The sequence below is a fragment of the Saimiri boliviensis genome, chromosome 15 (assembly GCF_048565385.1).
Source record: "Saimiri boliviensis isolate mSaiBol1 chromosome 15, mSaiBol1.pri, whole genome shotgun sequence".
Classification (NCBI taxonomy): domain Eukaryota; kingdom Metazoa; phylum Chordata; class Mammalia; order Primates; family Cebidae; genus Saimiri; species Saimiri boliviensis.
The window spans coordinates 8,558,304-8,583,939 of NC_133463.1; the positions used below are offsets into that span (position 1 = coordinate 8,558,304).

Consider the following 25,636-nt stretch of genomic DNA (forward strand, 5'->3'; position numbering starts at 1 on the left):
GGTAGAGAGTGCTACATCTAGCACTTTCATTTTATGCTCTGATATACTTTGTCACATTAATTTAGCTGATTTGTTTAAATATGAAATTTCCTGTGCATAATTTAGATGCATTCACTGCCACGTTCGTGTCTACACGTCCATTTCACTTTGTCACCCAGCATTTCCTGCACTTCCTTACTATTTTTTTTTTTTTGTGTGACGGAGTCTTGCTGTGTCACACAGGTTGGAGTGCAATGACTTGTTCTCTGCTCACTGCAACCTCTATCTCGTGGGTTGAAGCAATTCTCCTGCCTCAGCCTCCCAAGAAGCTGGGATTACAGGCGCACACCACCACGCTCAGCTAATTTTTGTATTTTTAGTAGAGACAGTTTCACCATATTGGCCAGGCTAGTCTCGAACTCCTGACCTCAGGCAGTCCACCCGCCTTGACCTCCCAAAGTGCTGGGATTACAGGCATGAGCCTGGCCTGGCCCCTGCACTACCTTACTTCTTGTTTGTGCTGTACCACCATGGCCTCCTTTGGAAGAAGGAACATAAGTGATAGCTTAATTATTATAATTTCAACGGGTTGCATCTGAAAGCATTTTAGTTACAAAATATATTGAACAATAAAAAATAATGTAACAGATATGACATATTAAATGCTAATATTTAATACCCTGCACATAGTAAGTCCATAAGAAATGGTGGCTAGTGCTCATTCATACAATACCCTGATGAAGGAAGGAAGTTGCAAAAATAATTCTTTACTATTCTGTAGCTATAAAGAGATCGGGCAGATCCTATTTCCCTCATTATTAAAGAAGCAGAAGAGTGTGGCACCAGGAACAAAACTTGGGGCCCAGCAGGTTCCTTTCTACTGCAGATAAAGGCCATTCTGAGGCCACTTATAGTTACTTCTGTGCTCCCAGAGCCTTTCCTGTGCATGTGAGGTCAAGGTCAGTGTCCATGGGGCCTGGAAGGCTGTTCTGAGGGGAAAGGAGAGCCGTGGGTACACGCAGGAGGTGAACTGGACAGTCCTGGGGTGGGGAGCTGGGTAGGGTGTGTGCCGGGTGTGTTCATTGTGTCTAGTTAGTTCCGGGGTGCAGGCAGCCAAAACGCTCAGGTTCACATCACAGAAGAGAAAAGGAAAGAAAATCTCAATCATGCTCCTTAGAGCTTCCTCAGAGAACAAGAATTTACAGCACAGCTGAATTAGGGCAGAGAGAAATACCACCGAGTGCTTGTTCCTTTTGCTGGGGGGAAATGCTTAGGTGAGACACAAAGCAGAGCTGCAGGAGGAGACCGCTTCTGTGCATCACAGAGGCTGCCCGTGAGTGCGTGCATCGTCCTTTCCTTTTTCCCTCTTCAACTGAACACCCACATCCTTATGGCTTTATTTTATTTCTATGCCTGAAGGTATTATTTTTCTGTCTTTTGTACTTTTAATATAGATAGGGGTGTACGCCACTAAATTTCTACCATTTACACTGCAGGTCTGGCTATTTGAGGTTTGCAGCAAGCAAAATTTGTATTTGAATAAGGCAGACATTCAACTGACTTTATGAATTAATGCAAATATTTTTGTTTACCATTTGTATTAGCTTCCTGTGGCTGCCGTAACAAATTGCCACAGACTTGATAGTACTGAACAACTGAAATGTATCCTTTTACAGCTCTGGAGGCCAGTGATCCACAGTCCTGGTGTTATCGGGCCTCGCTGTCTCTGAAGGCCTGGGAAACAGGCCCTCCTCACCCTGCCTGCTTCTGCTGGGTTCGGACCATCCTTGGCTTTCCCTGTCTTCCAACTGCATCCCTTTGGCCTCTGCTCCGTTGTCACATAGCTATATTCCTTTTGTGTGTGTGTGTTTCTTGCCTTTTTGTAAGGACACTGTAGTCACTGGCCTAGGCCCATCCTACTCCAGTATGGCCTCATCTTTACTATTTACATCGGTAAAAACGCTATTTCCAAACAAGGTCATGTTCTGAGGTTCTCAGTGGCCATGAATTTTGGAGGAACACTATTTAATCCAATATAGTTTCTGAGTGGATTCTGTAATGTACTGTTTAGTATTAAATTAGGCAATCTCCAGATTTTTCTGTTACCAAACTTGAAATATTGTATACGTGTGTATATATATGAACCTTGACTTTAATGTGAAATCAGTAAAAATAAGTTAGCATCTATCTTTTGGTAGAAACAATGCCATTTACAATATATACTTGATAACCTACTTGACCTAGGAGGGCCTGGAGACGAGGAGTGGCCAAAAGCCTCTCAGGGTTTCCTTCCATCACTCCTGACTGGTTTGAAAAATGACATTGACATGAGCTTGTGGAAGCAAATTATTTGAAATAAAGGCCCTACCTAGGGAAATTCTAAATAGAAGGAGAATTTATAGATGCAGAAATCGAAAAGTTAAATGCAAATAATTACAAATACCTGATATTTTTAAAACAGTCTAACTTGACTTGTCAAGGCAGGGAGCATGACCAGCTTCGTCCTTCCAAAACCAAATTGTGGTCAGATAGGTGGAGTGAGCCTGAGGCGCACTCACCCGAGGAATAAGGATTAAGGATGAGACCCGCGCAACATTCCGTAGAGCTGACATTGCAGCCAACACCTTTAAAGTGTTCCCATCTCATTTCTATTCAGGATTCTTGACTTTCAATTTTTTTTTTTTTAAATTTTTTCTTTTGGGAAACGAGATTTCTTTTGTGCAAAGGGTAAGAAAAGAAGACTTTAAAAGCTTTCCACTACGGATAGAATATCAGTAAATCCCGATCCTTCTGGTAGGGGGAGTGCCGCCTCCACCCCAGACCCACACCCTCTTCACAGCCCTCAGCACCTTCATACTAATTGTTGGAAATGAAGAGTCTGTTGTTCCACTGAAAAAATCATGTGAGGCAGGCCTCTGGGCAAGCCAAACTAAAGGCCTTCAATGCATCCTTGAGATCACGCTCTGGGGGAACTCTTGCAGCCAAAAGCTGGCCTTGGCCACACGGCAGGCCCACAGCTCAGCCAGGGCCTAGCAAACTCGTTCTTCTCTGCTCCTCACTGGCCTTCACTCTGTTCTCAGTTGGTGCTGTTGGATCTGAGTTTACCTAATTCTTGGCCATTCCCTGGTGCCTGAAGCCCTGTAGACTTCCATGGGTATATTTACTGGTGAGTTGAAAAAAGATGTGTCCCCTCTCCCAGGAGATCTTTCCTGAAGCCACAGGTTGGGAAACTAATTTTCCTGTACACCTTTCACAAGGCATGTGACGTTAACTCAGCATTTGCTACATTAAATGATGCGTGTGTGTTTCTGTGTCTATCCTACTTCTCTAGCTCAGTACACTTTTCCCCCAGGTTGGGCTGATGTCTTATATTTTTACTTTCAGCTCATATCATTGTTTCTGAAATAAAATTGGTTAAATTTACATGTGCAATAAATTAAACCAAAGTGCATGTATTAATCAAGACACTATAAGCCTAAAGGGAAATCATGTTAAAAGACAGATTTGGAATCAGGACACAAAATTTAAAAGGTTTAACTGTATCTTAACCTCACTAAGACATATATAAACAAAATTGCCACTTAATACTCATTTTTAAGTATTAATGATAACGAAGAGCCAAAGAGTGATTCTTAGAATTACCACAAGTTAAAAAAAAAAAAAAAAGACATGTCCCACTGGTATGGATTTTTAAGCAAAACGTGATTCACTTGTCTCAGGATCTCAGTCTTGAAAACTGAAGGGCTAGTTGACCAATCGCAACCACAACGGGGCTCCGCCTTGACGGCCTGTCAGAGAGGGGAGTTTTTGCTGCTCTGTCACTGCAGCCTCACACACCAGGAGGGCCACATCTCCATGCATGAGATTCTTAAGTGGAAGCGAGGCTGAAAAATCGCCCCTCTACCATCCCATTATTGTAATAATTGCTTAATTGTCTTGCGGCAACTCTGGCGGTTATTCCAAGAAAATCAAACATGATGCACATGCTCTTAGGAGGTTGTAATCAAGTCCTTCAGTGTCCACAGGACAAATACTAGAACATAGTAGGTGCTCAGGAATTGTGTGCTAAATTAGTGAGTTGGTGAGTAAATCACAAACTGAGTATATCATTTGTGGAGAGGGTCAGGAAAAGAAGCAGGGGCAGCCCTGTTTGAACAGCATCCTTCTTCTGTGTAAGTACAGTTGACAAGAAAACTTTTACACCTAGGCCAGCTCTGTCTGAAGGTGTTGGTTTGGGATGAATTAAAAATGAATTATCTCCCTACCTTGGCCTTTTACCTTTCTAGGCTTTTCTTCCAATTCTCCCCAGTAGAGTACATTTCGCTTCTGTCCCTAGACATTCTCCGGGGATATTGTTACTCTTTTCTCTCACTTGTTTTTGCTCATTTTATTCTTTCTTCTGCTTATTGAAATTCTTATCCCTCAGGCCCAGGATAAAATGTCATTCCATACCATAAAGTTTTCTCTGCTTGTCCAGCCAGAAGTGTGTTCATCCTTACCCTCTTTAAATTCCTCCAGGGCATGATGTAGACCTCTGTGCAATGCTTGCTACATAATGTCATCCACTGCCATCATTTGTGAACGTGTTTGTCTCAGGTACCAGATGATATGCTTCTTAAGGGTAGGGTCTCATAAATTTGTCTTTATTTTCAGTATGGTTTCTTGTACCAAATATGGATTTAGCAAATATTTATAGATAGGAATGGGGAAAGGAAGGAAGGGAGGGAGCGGGTAAGGATGTTGGATAGAAAACATAATGGAATCCCAAGTTGGAAGAAACCTTAGAGGTCACCTAATCGTTGCATGAGTTCCCTCTGTAACATACTCAGATATCTCATTAAAAATAATTTATGCATTTATTTATTTTCAAAATAATTCAGCCTATGTAATGGTTTTATTTTCCCTTTCTGGGAAAAGGGGGTAGATGATAAATGATATAGATAAAAAAGATGTTGAAATTTTGATAAAGTACAGAAATGTAAAATACAATTTTTATAGGGAGAAGGGAATAATAAAAATTATCATGAGGCAGTGAGCAATCATTAAACTTTACTGATTTTTTTTCCCTGAAAGAGGCCACTATTAATCATTTCTTGCTATTCTGAGCATGTATTTGTGCTGCTGCAGATTTCTGTGCTCTTCTTTGTCAGTTTACGCCATTCTTTGGTGCAAAAGTGACAAGCAGTGATGGGGGAAACTGACAGAATGAGGCGCAGGGATGAGTCTTGCTCATTTTGTTGGGATGGGACGGAGACATAGAATCTTCAAATATTTCTTCCGCCATTTTCAATGTGAATGCATGCCAAATCTAAAATATATCTCAGGCAAAATGTAATCTGTACTACTCCTTACCTTGTAATGCATCTTCCCCCAGCAAAACACCCTACATGTTTTAGGGCAGGAGCACCACAACACATTCCATGGTTGTCTAATCTTAAAAGACTAAGAGATTGTTTTCCCTTGGCCTGCGTTTCCTATCTAGGACAGTGAAAGGGAGCCTCCTGGTGACCTAGGGCTTTAGGCGTTCTTTAGCTGATGGCTGCAGAGAATGGATAGTGTTCTTGGCCAAGCAACCTTCTCCTGCTGGCTTTTTATTCCATTCCTTTAGTGCCATCATCACACCTCTCAGGCCACACGGCTCCAATTCTCCCATCTATTCACTGGCTTCAGGAGAATCTCCTTGTCCTAATGCAAAAGCTTGTTGCCCTGTCCTAGGCCCACTGTTGTATGGCACGTCTGAGCAAAGTAGGATGGTTGTTGGTTGACTGGCAGTCACCCCAAATATATTTTCTGTAACACCATCTATGTGCAAGGTACTGTGTTTGGCAGTCAGAAAATGCAGCAGCAACTGTTTTACTGTCATACATTTATGTACGTTTAATTCTGTATCCTTTTTGTAGGTACTATGGGTATCCATAATGTACAAATGAGGAAATTGAGGGTTACAAAGATTAAGAACATGGGTCAAGATTGCATAAGTAATAGGTACTGAAGCCAGGTTTTGAAACAAGGCAGTCTGACACCACTTGAAATTTCAACTTTGTTTTTTTTTTTTTTTGGAGATGAAATCTTGCTCTGTCATCCAGACTGGAGTACAGTGGTGTGATCTCAGCCCTCTGCAAACTTTGCCTCCCAGGTTCAAGCAATTTTTCTGCCTCAGCCTCCTAAGTAGCTGGGATTACAGGTGTGCACCACTATGCCTGGCTAATATTTTGTATTTTTAGTACAGATTGGGGTTTCACCATGTTGGCCAGGCTGGTCTTGAACTCCTGACCTCAGGTGATATGCCTGCCTTGGCCTCCCAAAGTGCTAGGATTACAGGTATGAGCCACCGAGCCCCACCCTAAAGTCTGTATTCTTAAATATGAAGCTAACTGCCTTTATTCTGGCATATAAAGTAAACTCTTCACATACAACAATGTAGCTGGAAAGATGGGATACATAAATTAGAACATAACCAATAAAGTAAGGTTGCATAATTAGGAGCTAAATGTGTAGAATAAATTCTATGTGTGTTATTAGGTTCCAGAGGAGGAAGAGAAAGAACACTGTGAGCTAAAGTGGTCAGAAGAAAATGGAATTTCTCATAGCTTTGGAAAAATGGAGAGTTGAATAATCCTGACAGCTGGGTAGGACTGTGAACTCGCAGTTCGCCTTTATACCCCACACTTTCCCATCTTCTGCTGATCGCAAGGCTAGTGTGGTGGCATCAGTCCTATAGCTCAGACTCTAAGACTCTAAGTTCCTTGACATTCTCAGATCCTTCAGTAACCCATACACAACCCCAACCCCTACCCTGTCTTGTCCAGCAGCCTCCACATGTGTCAGCCATGTGGAATCTCACTGGACTCTGTACCTTTGCTAGTGCTGTTGTCTCTTTCTGCGGTGCCCTTCCTGATCTGCTTATTGTCCAACCTTCAGCTCAAGTATCACCTCTTTGTTGGATTTTTTTTGTTCTTCATTCCTTTGCACTTCCCCATTCCTGTCGTTGAGTTGGGCAATCTCTTTTTCTGCTCCTGTAACATCTGTATTTAAGTCACTCACCACACTTTGTTACATTTATATCTTTGCACATCTGTTTACTTCTTTTACACTGGAAGCTCCTCAGGTCAGGTTTCTTCTCTCTTTTGTTCTTCTTGTAGCCCCAGCACTTAGGAAAATGCCTGCACCACAGGGCACTTTCTAAGTATCTATTGAATGGATAGATGGAAGGATGGAAGGAATGAGAGTATGTGTAAGTGTGTGGGATAGCAATAACCATGGTTTTTGTGGTATAATAATAAAATTGATATACCATGTAATACTACAAAAAAATGCTTATACAAGACTTTTCATTTCAGCTTCACAACAGTGCTATGAGGCAGGTAATTTAGTCAAAGAAAGTAAGCTTCAGGAGGGTAAGATCAGAAAGCTAGTAAATGGTAAAGCTGGTTTTCTGAGTCCAGTCTTTTTACGTGGTTTAGGGGAAAGCTGCCAGGATTAGCTGTTAGCTCACCCTAAGGATGTTTTCCAACATGATAATATTTTTACCAGTATTGATGATAATATTGTTTTTGCAGACACTGAGAAAGAGATTTTAGAGGAAGCCAGGTGAAAGCAAGACAGGAACTCTCACAGAGGAAATATTAAAATAGGGAGTCTATTTTTCTGTGCCAAGTTTCCCTGCAACCAATGTGTAGGCCATACTTTCTAGGCAGGCCCAGGTACCACACTCAAAATCTTAAACCCACCCTTGCCCTTTGCTCCAGCTTGGGACTGGGAGTGCTCTGCTGGGGCCCCAGTTGCTTTTACAGGTGATAGTGAGAGAGGACTGACAAACCTGGAGAGGTGGGTGGTTAGCAGGGTTAGCAATGTATCGATTTCATTCTTCATGCTACAGGTATGATACCATTCTTAGTGATATGATGAGTATGTAATGGGATGGATTATGTTTAACTATATAAAAAGTAATTTTATAGTTAACATTTAGTGTGCAAAATTAGTGCAGAATCAATCTTATTTTAAAATAGAGAAAATCAGAAACTAATTTTCTCTTTTTTCTCCTCTCTCTTCCTTTCTCTCCCCCCACCCCCCACCCCTCTTTTTTCTCAGATGGCTTCCTTTCATGTCTCAGGGCATAATTCATTCAGAAATTGAACTTCATCTTCAAGGTGAGGATTAATGAAACCATCAGTAGAAGAAAGTATAACTTCTTGTAGAGCTGTTTTAGTTCTTTGTAAATTCTGGATATCAGCCCCTTGTCAGATGGGTAGACTGCAAAAATTTTTTCCCATTCTGTTGATTGCCGATTCACTCTACTGACTGTCTCCTTTGCCATGCAGAAGCTGTGGAGTTTGATTAGGTCCTATTTGTCTATTTTGGCTTTTGTTGCCATTGCTTTCGGCGTTTTGGTCATGAAGTCCTTGCCTACGCCTATGTCCTGAATGGTTTTGCCTAGATTTTCTTCTAGGGTTTTTATGCTGTTAGGTCTGATGTTTAAATCTTTAATCCATCTGGAGTTAATTTTGGTGTAAGATGTCAGGAAGGGGTCCAGTTTCAGCTTTCTGCCCATGGCTAGCCAGTTTTCCCAACACCATTTATTAAACAGGGAATCCTTTCCCTATTGCTTGTTTTTGTCAAGTTTGTCGAAGATCAGATGGTTGTGGGTATGTTGTATTTCCTCCGAGGCCTCTGTTCTGTTCCATTGGTCTATATCTCTGTTTTGGTACCAGTACCATGCTGTTTTGATTACTGTAGCCTTGTAGTATAGTTTGAAGTCCGGTAGTGTGATGCCTCCTGCTTTGTTCTTTTTGCTTAGAATTGACTTGACTATGCGGGCTCTCTTTTGGTTCCATATGAAGTTGAAGGTGTTTTTTTCCAGTTCTGTGAAGAAGGTCATTGGTAGCTTGATGGGAATAGCGTTGAATCTGTAAATTACTTTGGGCAGTATGGCCATTTTCACGATGTTGATTCTTCCTAACCATGAACATGGAATGTTTCTCCATCTGTTTGTATCCTCTCTTATTTCGTTGAGCAATGGCTTGTAGTTCTCCTTGAAGAGGTCCTTTACATTCCTTGTTAGTTGTATTCCTAGCTATTTTATTCTCTCTGTAGCAATTGTGAATGGCAGTTCGTTCTTGATTTGGCTCTCTTTAAGTCTGTTACTGGTGTATAGGAATGCTTGTGATTTTTGCACATTGATTTTGTATCCTGAGACTTTGCTGAAGTTGTTTATCAGTTTCAGGAGATTTTGGACTGAGATGATGGGGTCTTCTAGATATACAATCATGTCATTCAAGCCCATTCAAAAATGGGTGAAGGATATGAACACATACTTTACAAAAGAAGACATAAAGGAGGCCAACAAACATGTGAAAAAATGCTCATCATCACTGTTCATTAGAGAGATGCAAATCAAAGCCACATTGAGATACCATCTCACACCAGTTAGAATGGCGATCATTAAAAAATCTGGAAACAACAGATGCTGGAGAGGATGTGGAGAAATAGGAACACTTTTACACTGTTGGTGGGAGTGCAAATTAATTCAACCATTGTGGAAGACAGTGTGGCGATTCCTCAAGGACCTAAAAATAGAAATCCCATTTGACCCAGCAATCCCATTGCTGGGTATATATCCAAAGGATTATAAATCATTCTACTATAAGGACACGTGCACACGAATGTTCATTGCAGCACTGTTTACAATAGCAAAGACTTGGAACCAACCCAAATGCCCAATGATGATAGACTGGATAGGGAAAATGTGGTACATATACACCATGGAATATTATGCAGCCGTCAAAAACGATGAGTTCACGTCCTTTGTAGGGACATGGATGAACCTGGAAACCATCATTCTCAGCAAACTGACAAGAGCAGAAAATCAAACACCGCATGCTCTCACTCATAGGCGGGTGTTGAACAATGAGAACACATGGACACAGGGAGGGGAGCACTACACACTGGGGTCCGTTGGGGGGAAATGGGGGAGGGAGAGGGAGGTGGGGAGGTGGGAAGAGATGGCATGGGGAGAAATGACAGATACAGGTGAGGGGACGGAAGGCAGCAAACCACACTGCCATGTGTGTACCTGTGCAACAATCTTGCATGTTCTTCACATGTACCCCAAAACCTAAAATGCAATAAAAAAAAGGAAGTACAACTTGATTTTCTTACATCTGGACATCATGGAACAATATTCCCCAGTTTTTCTCAAAACATCCCTTCGATCATTTATCTTTTATTCTTGGATTTATAGTGCTCCTCACAGTAAAAATAAAAACATATGTAAAGCTGTGTCTTAGAATTGTTACATGCCCTACTTAAAGTTAAAAATCAATATAGGATTTGCCACTGTTAAAGAGTTAAACTCACGTTTCTTCTTTTCCCACTTACAGTGTCATCAGACAGATCTATTATTAACTGCACTTCACTTTTATTTTTGCAGAAATGCAAATAAATCATCAACCTAAAATACAAGAGGAAGCAAATGGTAAATGTTGTTGCCACTTTTCATCTTTTAATCATCTGCAATAATCCATTTCTGTTTCAAGATTACCAACCTTACACATTTTTTATAGTACATTCTTATTGAGTTTAACTATTGATTGAAAAATACTTAAAATGAACACAGGAATAAGCATTAAGTTATAGTTGATGAAGAGACTAACAGCAACTTTAGCCCCAAATGCTTTTTTTCTTTAATGCTTCCCTTCAATAATTTAAATGTATGGGGAAAGTAATTATTTTCCAAATGGTTAAATTATATTAATTTCTTTTAATTGTACTTTTAAAAAACATCTGCATATTTTTCTTAGTTTTCTTTTAAAGTCTTTTGTAATTATCTTTTTCTATTAGATCCTCTTTAAATCAATCTGCAATTATAGTATTAATATGTTACATTTTAAAGTTGATCTGAATGAAATGGATAAATACTGTTTTCTAATATGCATACCAGGTTAACACATCTCTACTCAAAAGTTAGTGCTAACATTATTTTTTTCATGAAATCCTGTTATGAGGAAGATGGCTACTCAGACATAAACAGTTTAAGCTTAAACTAGCATTTTCATCTATTTTTATTATGAATTGTGTTTTAGTTTAGTTTTTGTTATTTATTTTATAAGAAAAAGTCTGTTCATGTGTCAGACTCTTAGTATGGTCATAATTTTACTAATGTTCCAGAATTTCTTAATAATTTTAAGGGACCTCAAGAGGTCTGTGTCTTACAGTAAATCATCAAATAATAAGGCTTGAAATAACCTTCTAAGTAGAAATATTATCCGTTAATACCAGAACTTGGTGGGGCATATGTGGGTAATAAAGGCTAATAGTTTTAAAATGGAGTCTATAATTAAGGCTTAAATCAGAAGTCCTTTGTCAATGATGTCAGCCATGTAATCAACACAGTGATGTCAAACATGAAGTTGCCATGTACAAAGAAGGTGTGTTGAGCTGGGACTCTGTTAGATAAACTTCATCAAGTGCAATTTGATTAAAATAAGCTATTTTAGAATACTTGCTTATAATTAATTATTTCTGTTGTCTTAATTTTTATGGCCTAATTAAAAAATATATTTTTATAGTTCAAAAGTGGATTAGTCAGACACTAATGAGTTTAGTTAGTTCATGAGGCACTGTCATTGCGAATGGTCCTCTGTTATTTCATTTTTAAATTCTGAAGAATGCAACCTTTAATATTCCTTAGGATATGATTCTGGAAATACAGTGGTCTCAGAGTTATGTGGATGAGCTAATTTATGGCATGGAAAGAACCTTGAGAGGTTCAGCAGTCGAATCTATTGAGGCAGCGTTACATTGTGGTTAAGAGTGTTGAAAAGCAAACATAAGTCTTAGATTTTGAAAGTATATGAAGCACATGTATGTCATTTATGCCTTTCTATGTAGCTTCAGGGGGAAGAAAGTAGACCATATTTAAAGGAGAAAAGGAAAAAGAAGGACTCAAGATAATTTTTCTTTCATTTTGAGGTGATTAACACTAAATACAATTATGTACCATTACTAACTCTTAGCCATGTTTAATGAATTCCCATAATCATACAGGACATGTTTTCTAAACCTTGACATCTTATATAATCCTAAATATTTATAATTCATATAGGTAAAATCATTCTTCATAGCAAAACTAACTACATTAATGAGTTAGACGAACCTGGTTATGAGAGAATATTTTCAGTATCCATTACTGGATTGAATTTCCTCATTGTTCTCAGGGCCTTTGGCATATTGCTCTTATATCCAGCCACTATGCTAAACTCTCTCATTATTTGCAATAAATTTATATTAATTCTATAATAAAAAAATTAAATTATAATTCTAAGAAATTTTTTTCAAGATACAATTTGAATGATGTGTGAAGGCCCTATCATATGTGAATAATGACACCTTTTCTTGTTCTAATATGCTGTCTAGATCCCTGGAACAGCATGGAATAGAAGCAGTGATGCTAACATTAACAGTGAATGTGTATATTATTTGTTGTGTAGTCTAAGTGTTCCAGATAAATGTATCTATTTCATCTTCACAATAACCCTATGGGGTAGGTTGCATTATTATTCCTCTTCACAGGTGATTAAACTAAAGGAAATAGAGGTTTTTATAACCTGCCTAAAGTCACACAGATTTAGAATCTGAACGCGAGTGGTTAGACTTCAGAGACTGTACTGTTCTTGCTTTAGAGGGACTGATTTTCACTGCCCACTGTCCCTGGTCACTAAAAATGTGTTCATGAGAGAGTATTTATCTTCTGTATTTTTGGATTCATTTTGTTACATATTTTTTTTAACTTACTAAGCTAGATTTAGCTTTCGGCCTTATTTCTGATCCAAGTGAAAGGGTGTTTTTAAGTGTTAGGGGAGATTATTATTGTTGTTATAGTTTATATTATTCTTTTTTCACCCAGGACCTTTGTGGGGACAGGTTGGGTTTTTGCTAAGCCCCTTTTACCACCTCTTAGGTGGAGCCCAGCCTTTCACTAAGGGTGAATCCCCTTTGGCTTCCTTCAAAAGTCTCAGGTCCTGCTCCCGCCCTTGTGTGGCCATCACTGCTTATTCTCCTGGCTTGGAGTGTTGGCATCCATCACACCTGCAGTCCCAGCCTTCTTGTTTGCTGAGTGCACACCACTCACTTTCAGCTAGTGGCCCCTTTCATCATTATTATTAATATGCTGTGGATAATTTTTCTTACTTCCTTGAGATTAGGATAATGTACTAAAAACAATTTTTTTTTGTAATTTTTCCAGAGTCTCATTGTATTATAGTGAAATGGCTTTTAAAATACCATCTCAGGGCCAGGCATGAAGGCTTATGCCTGTAATTCCAGCAATTTGGGAGGCCGAGGCAATTGTATCACTTGAGGTCAGGAGTTTGAGACCAGCCTGGCCAACATGGTGAAACTCAGTCTCTACTAAAAATACCAAAATTAGCTGGGTGTGGTAGCACACACCTGTAATCCCAGCTACTAGGGAGGCTGAGGCAGGAATATTGCTTGAACCCAGGGGGCAGAGGTTGCAGTGAGCTGAGATAGTGCCACTGCGCTCCAGCCTGGGCAACAGAGCAAGACCCTGTCTCAAAAAAAGCAAGAAAGAAAATACCATCTTAGGAAACTGTGGCTCAGAAGTGTGAGAACTTTGTCCTCAATCAAGCAATTAGTAAATGTAAGAACCGATATTGGAACTTAGCTCTTAACCATTATACAAAATGGTTTCATTTTAATGACTCAGCTTCCTGTGTGCACTGAAGGATTTCTGACTTGAGGGATTTAAAAATTCCTGGAGCACTTATTTATTTATAGGCAATGCCAACTCTTTGTAGTATGATCCTTAACAATTTGGTGGATTATCTGTGGTAAAGATTAAGACATTTTTTCTCTCTTCTCGATTCTGATGCCTATACATGCTTGGCTGGCCTCACTGTCCAAATAGTGTGTGCTCAAAGAAAGAAAATTAAATTTAATGATTAGTCTCAGCTAAACATGATTAAGAACATAAAACATTCTATGACATCATCATGCATTCTGAATCAACTATAGATGGCTTTGTATTGCCTTCTACTCTGATCCTTCAGGGTACCATTTCCTGTAGTGGTGTGGACAATAACAAGGTGACAGCCTACCTCTTGTGTAGGAGCCTTCTACCTGTTGTGTCAGTTTCATTTCCTGCGTAGGAAGACACACTCTGTTACCGGGGAGCTTGGACAGGCCTCAGGAATCAGTGTCTCAGATGGGTGTGCATAATTTGTGAAGCTGAGATGCCAAAGGAACCATTTTCAGGATTGCCTTGTCAGTCCCAACATCTAGAGCCTGAAACTAGGTTAACAAATTCCAGCAGGGTTAAGTGAGAAAAGGGAAGTCTACCTGTGAACAAGTTTAGAATCAAAAGGAGAGAGGGTGAGCTGAGAGGAATTCTCCTAGCAGAGGCCAGATGTTGCTGTTACTTACTGTTTGGTGCCTAAAACCTTTGGCATGGGCATGCCAGGAAGCATTAAGTGAGCAACCAGGAAGACAATGCAGTGCTACCCATGCCCTGGCTTGGCTTTAGCTTCATTTGCTCTCTACATTAAATAGCTAGTGTTTAACTTTTGTTTGATTCTAGAACATTGGTTCACACCCTTCTTTTGATTTGAGACAAGATACTCATAACTTAACATAGCAGTGGAACGGGATGGATTTGACACTGAAACAGTAATACGTTACACTCAGCATCTTAAAATATCTAACAGCTATGCAGAAGCATCACCATCAGAAGCCTACTCCTCAACCACTTTGTGTTTATAAATAATTCGTAGAAAGCATAGGATAGTTTGGGGTGAAATAGACGTACCCAATCAGGGTGTGTCTTATTAATCTGAAGCAAGTTTTCTAAACTTTGGGACTACTGACATTACAGTTTGGATAATTTTTTGTTGTGGGGGACTCATAAATACCACAGGATGTTTAGCAGCTTTCCTGGGTTAAACCCACCCACTGGATGGCAACAGCACACACCTAGTTTTGACAACAAAAGAAAAAAAAAAGTATATATATACACACACACACATATCTCCAGACAGCAACAAATGTCCCCAAGGGGCAAACTCACACACAGCTGAGAACTGCTGACCTAGAAAATAGTGTTTCTGCTGGAAAAGTGTGCAGAGAAGTGTGGAGACTGGGAAGGAGAATGTGGGAGACTGTTTGCTAAAAATTGTCTGCAACTACAGCATTTTCTGTGCTCTTCTGAACTCATCAAAGGGTGGACTCAGCCTAGGCAGACATTTGAAACTGTCTTGACTAATTGTGCAAAGCAGAAATCATGCTAAGTGACATTTTTGCTGTACACCATTAGGTCAAAAGATGATACCACTCCTGTGTGGCTTACTTTCTGGGAATGTTAGTCTTTGGACTCCAGCCACTTTCCTGTGAGAAAGCTTGGACCACATGGAGAAGTCTGCATGGAAAGGAACAAAGGCCACTGCTCTGACCCCTGGCTGTGCTTGCAGCCAGCACCACCTTGCCAGTCACATTAAGAGAGCTATCTTGGAAGCAAATCCTCCTGGCCGCAGTTGAACTGCCCAGTTGATACTATGTGGAGCAGAGATAATCATTCCATGCCAAGCCTGAACCAAGCTGTAGTTTCAATGGCATAAGAAGTGACTGTCATTGTTTTGTGCCATTAAGTTTTAGGATGGTTTGTTATGCAGGAATAGATAATGAGAGCAGTAGAATTGGTAGTGGATAGGCTCATATAGACCTGCATATGTAGGCCAAGACTTAGACTCTAAATATATTGAGGATCATGAATTGCTCTCCTAATGATCAGTATACAGTAATGTGGGTCTGAAAGTAGATTTGAACCTAGTAGATGGCTTAGGATGTTGGGACACAACGCACTCAGGAATTGTTAGCAAGTGCAGTCAGCCTTCCGCATCTGCAGGTCCTATATCCCCAGATTCCATCAACCACGGATCGAAAAGTTTCAGAAAAAACCCAAACAATAAAAAATAATAATATAACAACAGAAAGTAATACACATTTAAAAAATATTAACAACTATTTTTATAGTATTTGTACTGTATTAGTTATAAGTAATCTAAAGATTTAATGTATATGGGAGGATGTGCATAGGTTATATGCAAATATTGTGCCATTGTGTTGTTTTTCTTTGGTTAGTTTGTCTTTTAGAGACAGGATTTTGCTCTGCCACCTAGGCTGGAGTACAGTGGGATGATCATAGCTCACTGCAGCCTTGACTTCTTGGCCTCAAGGGATCCTCTTGCTTCTGTTTCCCGTGTAGCTGGGACTACAGGCATATGCCACTGCACCCAGCTAATTTTTCAAAAAAAGTATCGTGGAGACAAGATCTCACTGCATTGCCCAGGCTGGGCTTGATCCTCCCACCTTGACCTGCCAAAGCACTGGGATTACGATGTGAGCTACTATTCTTGACCAACTATGCCATTTTCTATAAGGAACATGAGCATCTTTGCATTTTGATATGAGGGGAGTCCTGGACCTAATCTCCCTGAAACACCGAGGGCTGACTGTAGTCAAAGGAAGGCAAGTCAAGGTTTCCATGTAAGCCAAGATAAAGTGAGTGATTAAAGAGGCAATGGGATGTGGAAGAGGTTTGGCAGGAAGTATCAAGGACACACTGGGAGGGAATTTGGGATAAGGACTGGGTGGAAATGCCAAGGCTGAGCTGTTAGAATCCAGGTCAAAATGGTCACAGGGAACCTAGGGCACCTGACAAGAATTTGGTATTTAACTGTCACACTCTCCTCCCTGTTAAGGGTCAAGATTTGAGGTGCAGTTGAATGTCCTAAATAGAGAGGCAGGGGATGCCTGGTAAACTGCACTGAAGTATAATTGTCCGACCTGAATCGTGATAGAACAGGCTGTCACGTGCAGGAGGCTACTGCGTGTTCTGATTAGCAGCACAGATTCTGAATTCTGACTGCACCACTTACTCACTGCATGGCTTGGGAAATCACTGTATTTCCTTATGCCTCGGTTTCTTTCCTATAAAATGTAGGTAATAGTAGAAACTTTTAGGATTATCGTAAGAATTAAATAATTATAAAGTACCTTGCCAGAGCCTAGTACATCTTACGTATCCAAAAAATATCAGCTTTTAAACTGTATTTTTCACTTGTGTCTCAAGCGCGGTGGCTGCAGTCCCACTGTGCACGTGTTTGGACGGCGGCAAGCACTTCCCACCCTGTCGGCTGACTCTGTCACTCTTCTTGGTCTTCTCTATTCAGCCCTGTAAAGCGGAGTGTCCTTTACTACATCACACAATAATAGGTGGTAAATAATCACAGGATTAGCAAGAGATTCATCCTAGACCAATATCAGATGAAATAGGTAACAGATTCATTTCTGATAATATTTTATGGTTGTTTCCTGGACTTAAATTGGAGAAAATTGAGTACTGTTTGAAACCATTTTATTCTAGGAAGCATAACTGTTTCTAATTCTGTGTCAAATTTGTCCCAACTCCTGTGGTAGTCAGCACAGAATTTCTCTATTGCTTTACGTGTATAATAGGATTAATGATATTTGTCTCTGGAAAGAATAAAAATATTTATAAAGCACTTAAAAATTCAAAAAAATCTCATGATCCTCTTATGAGGTTGTATTTTGAAGGACTAGTGAATTTATATACATAGAATTATTTGGAGATAAAATTAATAAAAATAAGAATAAAGTAATCTGTCTTGTTTACAGTATCTTTGCTAAATCTCATTTAAATATATTTACATGACCTTGAAAATGTGGATCATACAAGGTCGATATTTGTTTCCATTATCTTTGTGCTAATAAGATCAATTATGAGGCAAATAACAATGTCCTTGTCCTTTGTATGAAAAACAACACTAATGACGCATCATCAGAAGGACTTGTTTTTTGTTAATTAAAAATATATATTGTGCTGAAACAATCTTAATAGTATCTTGAATATCCTTCAAGATATTCAAAACGTTGGGGCAAAACGTTGGGAAGGAAGCATTTCAAAATACATTTTAATGTATCCTAAAATGTTTTATAAATCACCTATTCATTTTTTGAAAGGCTGTTATGTGCTAAGTATTACACTAGGCACTGGGAATACGGAGAAATTTAAGGCCAAAATTTGCCATTCAGGGGCTTACAATCTGGATGGGGAGTGTCCAGATTTGTCAAGGCACTTGTTTGCATGTCCAAAGATTGAAGTGTGCCAGGGTCCAGTATAGACATGAGAGGGAGGGTGGTTCATTCTGGTTACAGGGAGGAATGTTTACTAATGCTTCTTAGAGGAGGTGACGTTTGAACTAAGATGTTCCCCAAATAAGTGAAGAGAGAGGTGAAAGAGAGGACATTTTGGCTGAAAGATTTTAGTCCAAGTCCTGGAGGAAGAACAGAGGCTTTCGGGATAGCCGAAGGTTGGCACAGGGAATGTCACTGTGTGAGAGGGAGGCTGTAGAGGGGCCAGTGGCTACTTGGAGGTGGGTGTTATGGGCAGTGGGCATCAATATTGTAAAAGCTAGGTTAAACATTTGACAGGCATACCAACCTATATGTAATGTTACGTCAGCATGGATGTAATGATAGAGAAAGTTTTATTTATTCTGACCTCTCCTCACCACCTAAAATCTGGGGTATTCTCACAGGGCTTTTTTGGGGGTGGATCTATTCAACTTTTGAGCTTTATCCCCCCAAATCACTTGCAGTTCTCCTCCATTTTTTCCCTGCCACAACACTCAGCTGCTCCAAATAAGAGCCAAACAAACATTTCATGCACAGGGATCTTGGTCTTTTTGGGCTGTCTCAATCTACCCCTGATTATTATAGACAGGGAAGTGAGAGGCTGCAGTCTGCAGAGAGACTAGGTTTTTTTGCTTTCACTGAATCTTCCTGTGTCCTACTCTGTCAGGGTAAGAGTCATGTGACCACATTTGCTGTCCAACGAGGCAAAGCAGACTGTCCTATCGTTTTTATGATTGCACTGCAGCGACTTAAGCAGATGTGTGTCAGTATGCCCAACTACTAATTGCATGTAAAAGCTTAATTTACATGCATCCTCCCTGCTTTTCTTTGAGTATTCAGTGGGTAGTTGCCAAGTAACTGAAAACATGTCTAGACACAGATGTTTCTATATTCAACAACAGGGTTAATTTTCTGAACGACAAAGTCAAATATATGTAACCCCTGTAACAGAATACACAGAATTATGTAAAGAAAAAAAATGTTACGATCTAAGGAAGGGCTATTGAATTTCACTAGCTGTAGGAACTTTGCTCACCAAAATAACTCTCCCATGCTTTCCTGAGAATACATTTCCAATTGGTAAGAAAACGTTGGGAAGGAAACAGTTAATGACAGGTCTGCAATCTATTTTTTACCTCTACCTGGGATACATGAAAGAGGTGACTCAGTCAAATCCCCTTGCATACATGCTAATAACTAGACATCCTGATAAAAATCTAATGGTATTTATAAGTAGAAAGATAATGGAGAGCGCTTATCTGTGAAATGCTTTCAGCAGCTGTTTTGGTTATCTGTTGCTGTGTGAAAAACCACCCTCAAACTCAGTGGCTTAAAACAATAATTTGTTATTATCCTTCACCTTTCAGTGGGTTGACATGGCTCAGCTAGGTGATTTTTTGCTTGGAGCTTCTCACACGATGTTAGTTAGTGTTGCAGTTGCAGACATCTGAAGAGCTGCTGCCAACTGATGAGCCTGGGTTAGGCTTTTCAGGCCACGCGGTCTGTTGCACTACTCAACTCTGCTGTTGTAGTGTGAAAGCACCATGTATGATACACAAACAAATGAGCTTGGCTTTGTTCCGATGAGACTTAATTACAAAAGAGGTGGCAGGCTGGATTGGGCCCATGGGCCATAGTTTGTCAACCCCTGGACTATGATCTCTGCAAGGGAAGAATGCTTATCCTGTGTCTTGCTAGTGAATCATTAGTAAATTCCGTACGTTTGATTTGATCATTGAGCTCACATGTTCCCTTACAGTCTCTTGAATGTTAAAGACAATGCTTGTGCATAATGTGGACACAGTATCTGTAAGTCAACTTGCCAACAGATATTAATTTAATTCCAGTTGTTGGCCCGCATTACAGTTGATGTTCTACATTCGTAAGATTCGGCCAACAGCAGATAAAAATATTTTTAAAAAGGAAGGTTGTGTCTGTACTGAACACATACAGACTTTTTTTCTGGTCATTATCACCTAAAAGATACATTACAACAACTATTTACATTGTATTTACATTGTATTAGGTATTAGAGGTAATCTAGACATGATTTAAAGTATGCAAAGGATGTGTGTGGTTATACGGAAATACTACACCATTGTATATCAGGGACTTGAGTATCTGTTGGTGTTGGTATCTATGGGAGTTTCTGGAAGCAGTCCTTCACAGATACTGAGGAACAACTGTAGGCTGAAGTTTGGAATTCTCTAGGTCAGTTGTACGTATACTAATTGCAGCTAGTTACGTGAGAATGGAAGTGGCCGAGCACATACTTCTCATTGTAAATGTGGAAGATCCTGTTAGGCTTTACTTCATTGTTAAGAAGAAATCTGAATTTATTATGAAATATTTGGAGATCATAGAGTGTATCTAAACTACTTTAAAAGTATTTTTAACACAAAAGCCTTTTAAGGATGTGGTTTCCAAGAAACTTTTCTTTTATCTACAGTAGGGTTTATTTAAGTGAAAGACATTTTTATAGTATGTCTCAATTTAAGCATGGAAAAGAGAATGAAAGGGCACAGTCTGAGGTAGATTGTCAGTAATGGCTTATTGCATAGTCAGCAAACTTTTCATAAACCTTCAAAACATTGGTAAATGCAAGATAAATATTTGGACTTCAGTTACATGGAATTTTCTTTTATCTTTTGAAAGCTCTAATAGAAGTAATTTTCCAAAAGGATTACCAGATGACAGCATTTTTTTGATATTAGTCCTTGGAGTTGAATAGACAACAGCTATAAGGCAAAAAAAAAAAAAAAGAAAGAAACATATAGGTAAAATATTCAAAGTTGTATTCTTTTGATTTTTTCGGTGAAAAAGCTTTTGCAATAGAAAATTACAGACAAATACTTGTAATTTTGGCATGGATACAAGCAAGACAAAGACTGTAAGCATATTTTTAGCCCTGTTATAAATAAATTTATTTCAGAGGGCAGTGGAACTTTTAATTTAAATAGAGACTCAGAATGTTCCTCTATGTTATTTTCTACAACTGCTCTCAACTATTTTGTATTTTAGGTAGTGAAGCATTCTTAGAGAAGTTAAGTGATTAGATTTTTAAAGCATGACATGTAAAATTTATTTTTTTTCCAGTTTCATAAAAGAAAAAATATGCTTAGGAAAACTCAAAAGTGAATAGAAATAACTGCAGAAGATGTTTCATTAGTTATTCCACCCTTAAGGCCTATGTCATGGTGACATGCTAATTCCAGAAAGGAGGAACACAGACATATTATATGAATCAGTGGCTTCTTGCTATTTGCCTCTATTTTAGGAAACAAGACATCCAAGCCTCTATGCAAACTTATTCCTGTCCCTCTCCCCATAATAGCATGAGAGCAGGCCAGATGACCAGGGAAGGAGATATGGATGAAGTAAGACAGAAGACCTACAAAAAAGGAAAGAGATCCTTTAACTTCTTGATATATACATCAAAGCACAGTGGGTGAGGTTTTCTGTCAGAATCAAATTATGACAGGATTCTCAATGGGATTATAGTTTTAGATGTGCATCTTTCGTATTTTCCCACATGAGCTGTAGTTCCTGCAAGCTGGCTGGCTGCAAGGTAGAAGTCGCAGAGTGCACCCTTTTGAGTTCTGCTGCCCTTTGGCTTCGGCACTGAGATACTGGCTCCATCTTTCTTAACAAAGATGACATTATGCAAAATTTACTCAATGTAAGTTTCACCAAACTGTTTAGAGATCTTTAAATGATGTTTCAGTTGATACACGGACAGTGGCGGGTGGGGAGCAGTATTGTTGTTTTGAAAGGAAAGTCACATCTTAATGGAAGAATTTCTGAGAACTTGGTGGGCAGAGTAGTGTGGTTTTAATCACATTTTGGAAATATGAAAAATGCTCACAAGGTAGTAGGTTTATGGAGACTTGGAAAACAACAGTAACAACATCTTCAGATCGCCCGTGCACCCCAGGGACAGCCTGTGATGAGCAGAGGTGCACACCCTGCACAGAGTTCCCACTGGCAGGACTCTGTCCTTTGCTGTGCTTGGCTGTGTGGTGTGGACTCAGGGTGAGAGGGATTCACTGCTGCAGGATGATGGTGTAGTTTCCCAAAGAAGTGCACAAAATAATAAAATGAAGACTTATTTTGTCTTTCTAACTAAGCTAACCATAAAACAACTCATAGATGTTTTTCAAAGTTGTTCCTGTCATGCTCTGCTTGTCTCAGCCTTTCTGTGCTCTCAGCATCACCGCAGCAGGAAGCCCGATGATCTCGTCTGTCTGCATGATGCATTGCCTTCTCTATTTCAAACGTGTCTTTTCTTCATCCTCCTTCCCCAAGCCCAACTCCTTTTGCCAGGACCTATTTATCTGGTACAGTATTTTCCTCCTTACTTGTTGGTTTGTTCCAACTCTCAGGGAACTCTGGCAATTTTTCATGAAAAAGAAAGTTAGCTCTTTTTTTGCCTTGTTTTTATGTCTCCTACATCCTTAGCATTTTTCTGCTAGGATCACCAAACTGTTACTAGTCCAGCTTGATAAGGCTCTCCTCTAGCACAGATGGATGTCAGGATGTCTGACATCCATTCCCATCCCCAAATTTGAGTCATTTTCCTAAGTATTTCAACTAAACACTTAGTGCTAAATGCCTCCAACTTTGTTGTTTTGCCCAAAATATGTATTGTTCTCAAAAGCCCACTGCTATTTTGTTTTGTAATGAAGTTACAATATTTCCAAAACTTTTTTCATCTGCAGGCATTCAAGGAGGAAATCTGTGATAAGCAATTATTGTAGTACTTGATTCCACAAGCTATTCATTTCATAACCATGTAGATTTAGTAAGAATCCTTATTTTCCTAATATTAATATGTTTTTCCTCTATCATTTTATATTAATTTCCATTTTCCTTTACAGATGGAGACTGGAAGGTGACCATTGTCACTGGGGATCATGAAAATGCTGGTACCACAGCAACAGTGTTCCTTTATGTCTATGGAGAAACAAAATGTTCAGGTCCTATTATTTTGGGATCTGGGAAACACCAGCTGTTTAACCCTAACACTGCAGATATATTCAAGGTAAGAATGATATGGCTATAACTTGTTTACTAAGAGATATTGTGATATACATTCCCAAAGAGGAAACAGAGTGATTTTTTTGTTGTTCTTTTGGTATTACATTTGCATTAAATTTTCTTGGTATACATGGAATGTTTTATCCCACGGGAGCTGGGAAACAGTAATAACAACAGGGACATAAGATTTTTGTTTCTTCTTCATTTTTTATTTGTATAAAGGCAAAAAGGTACATGCATTTTAGAACATTAAAAAATATAGTGGAAAATTTTACTACTAATCCTGTTGTCGAGTATTTCCGTGTTTGAATATCTGTCCACACACGTTTTCCACAAGCACACTAACACGTATGATGAAGCATGATGGTATGATGGGAAGGTGGTGCAGCCTAATGACTAAGATATGGGCTAAAGACTCAAGGGTCAAGATTCAAATGCTGACTTTGCCATTTATAAGCATGGTGACCTGGACATGTGATTTAACCCTTCTGTGCCTCACTTTCCTCAATAATCTTTACTTCAGAGGGGTTAGAATGAGGATTAAATTAATTAACCCTTTGTGTAGTGTCTGAAATGCTCAATACATGTTTGCTGTTGAGATTGTATTACCTAGGCAATTTTGTAGCAACCTGTTTTACATACAACATTGTCATTTATGCAAGGAGCTACATAGTCTTCCTATTTACAATTTTTTATTGATTAAATATCGAGGTATGTACTATGGATAAATAGAACACTTTGGTGTCGTTGGACATTTAAATGGCTTCCAAGTTTTTACTACTACAAATAATGCTGCAGTGAACATAACTTTTTTTTTTTTTTTTGACAGAGTCTCACTCTGTCACCCGGTCTGGAGTGCAGTGGCATGATCTTGGCTCAGTGTAACCTCCACCTCCCAGATTCAAGCGATTCTTCTGCCTCAGCCTCCTGAGTAGCTGGGGTTACAGGTGTATGCTACCATGCTCTGCTAATTTTTGTATTTTTAGTAGAGACAGGGTTTCACCATCTTGGCCAGGCTGATCTCAAACTCCTGACCTTGTGATCCACCCTGCTTGGCCTCCCAAAGTGCTAGGATTACAGGCGTGAGCCACCACACCTGGCTGAACATACTTTTAACCTTAGCTTTCTTCTTCATCTTTTTTTTTTTCAAACCAAAGCTACCTATTTTCTTATGACAAATTCTGAGAAATGGTATTACTCTTGATCCATTTTGACAAACTACTTTGTAAAAATATCTGATTTACATAACACATTGCCTGCAAAGACATAGGAAACAATTGTAAAATTTTAAAGGTCATTAAATCATTACTACATCCCAAATCATGTTATCTATTTTTGCCATATGACATATTTAATAATTTTAATTAAAATTTATCGATTTCTTTGTGAAAGTTAGAGTACATGGCTGTGGATCAGTGGAAGTTGTCTTCATTTCTTATTAAAAGTGCTTGTTTGCAATATAATTCACCCTAATATTCATATCATAACATTCATCCATTTTTAATTTTTTTATGTTTTGAAGTTGTTTTTAATTGACATATAGTTGTATATAATTTTGGGGTACATTGTGATGTTTCAATACATACATATATTGTATAATGATCAAATCAAGATAATTAACATTCACACATTTAAAGTGTAAAACCTTGTGAATTTACTAAACAATCACCACAATCTAATTTTAGAACATTTTTATCACTCTAAAAAGAAGTCCAGTACTCATTAGCAGAAACTCTCTATTTTCCTCTTTTCCAGCTTTAGGAAACCAGTAATCTACTCTTTGTCTCTATACATTTGCCTGTTCTGGACATTTCATTTAAATGGAATCATGCAACTTGGAGTCTTTGCGTCTGACTTCTTTTGCTTAGCGTAAGGAATGCTGATTTTAGGTGTAATCAGTGTTGTAGCATGTATCAGTACTTTACTCTTTCTTATGGCTAAATAATATCCTATTATATATATGGATGAACCACATTTTGTTTATCCATTTATCAGTTGATACAGATTTGATTTGTTTTCACTTTCAGCTGTTGTGAACAATGCAGCTATGAACATCTATGTACAAGTTTTTGTCTGAACATGTTATCATTTCACTATCATTTAACACATAAACTTGGATATATGCCTAGGAGTAGAATTTCTTAATCATATGCTTAACACTTTGAGGAACTGCCAAAATATTTTCCAAAGTAGCTGCACCATTTTTACATTTTTACCAACAATGTACAAGGTTTCGTCTTTATCCACATCCTTATCAACATTCGTTATTATCTGCTTTCTTGTTCTAACCATCCTAGCAGATGTGAAGTGATATCTTATTGTGATTTTGCCATGTATTTCCTTAATGACTAATGATATTGAGCACCTTTTCATATGCTTATTGGCCATTGGTGTG

General features: G+C 38.9%; 1 protein-coding gene across 1 annotated transcript in view; it reads left to right on the forward strand.

The window, feature by feature from the left end:
* Positions 1-25,636, forward strand: part of RP1 (RP1 axonemal microtubule associated) — a 302,959-nt gene that overhangs the window by 188,536 nt on the left and 88,787 nt on the right. Inside the window, exons 25-26 of the mRNA XM_074386610.1 lie at positions 8,071-8,129; positions 23,082-23,245. Of these exons, the coding sequence (XP_074242711.1) occupies positions 8,071-8,129; positions 23,082-23,245 (223 nt within the window). The remainder of the gene's footprint in view (positions 1-8,070; positions 8,130-23,081; positions 23,246-25,636) is intronic.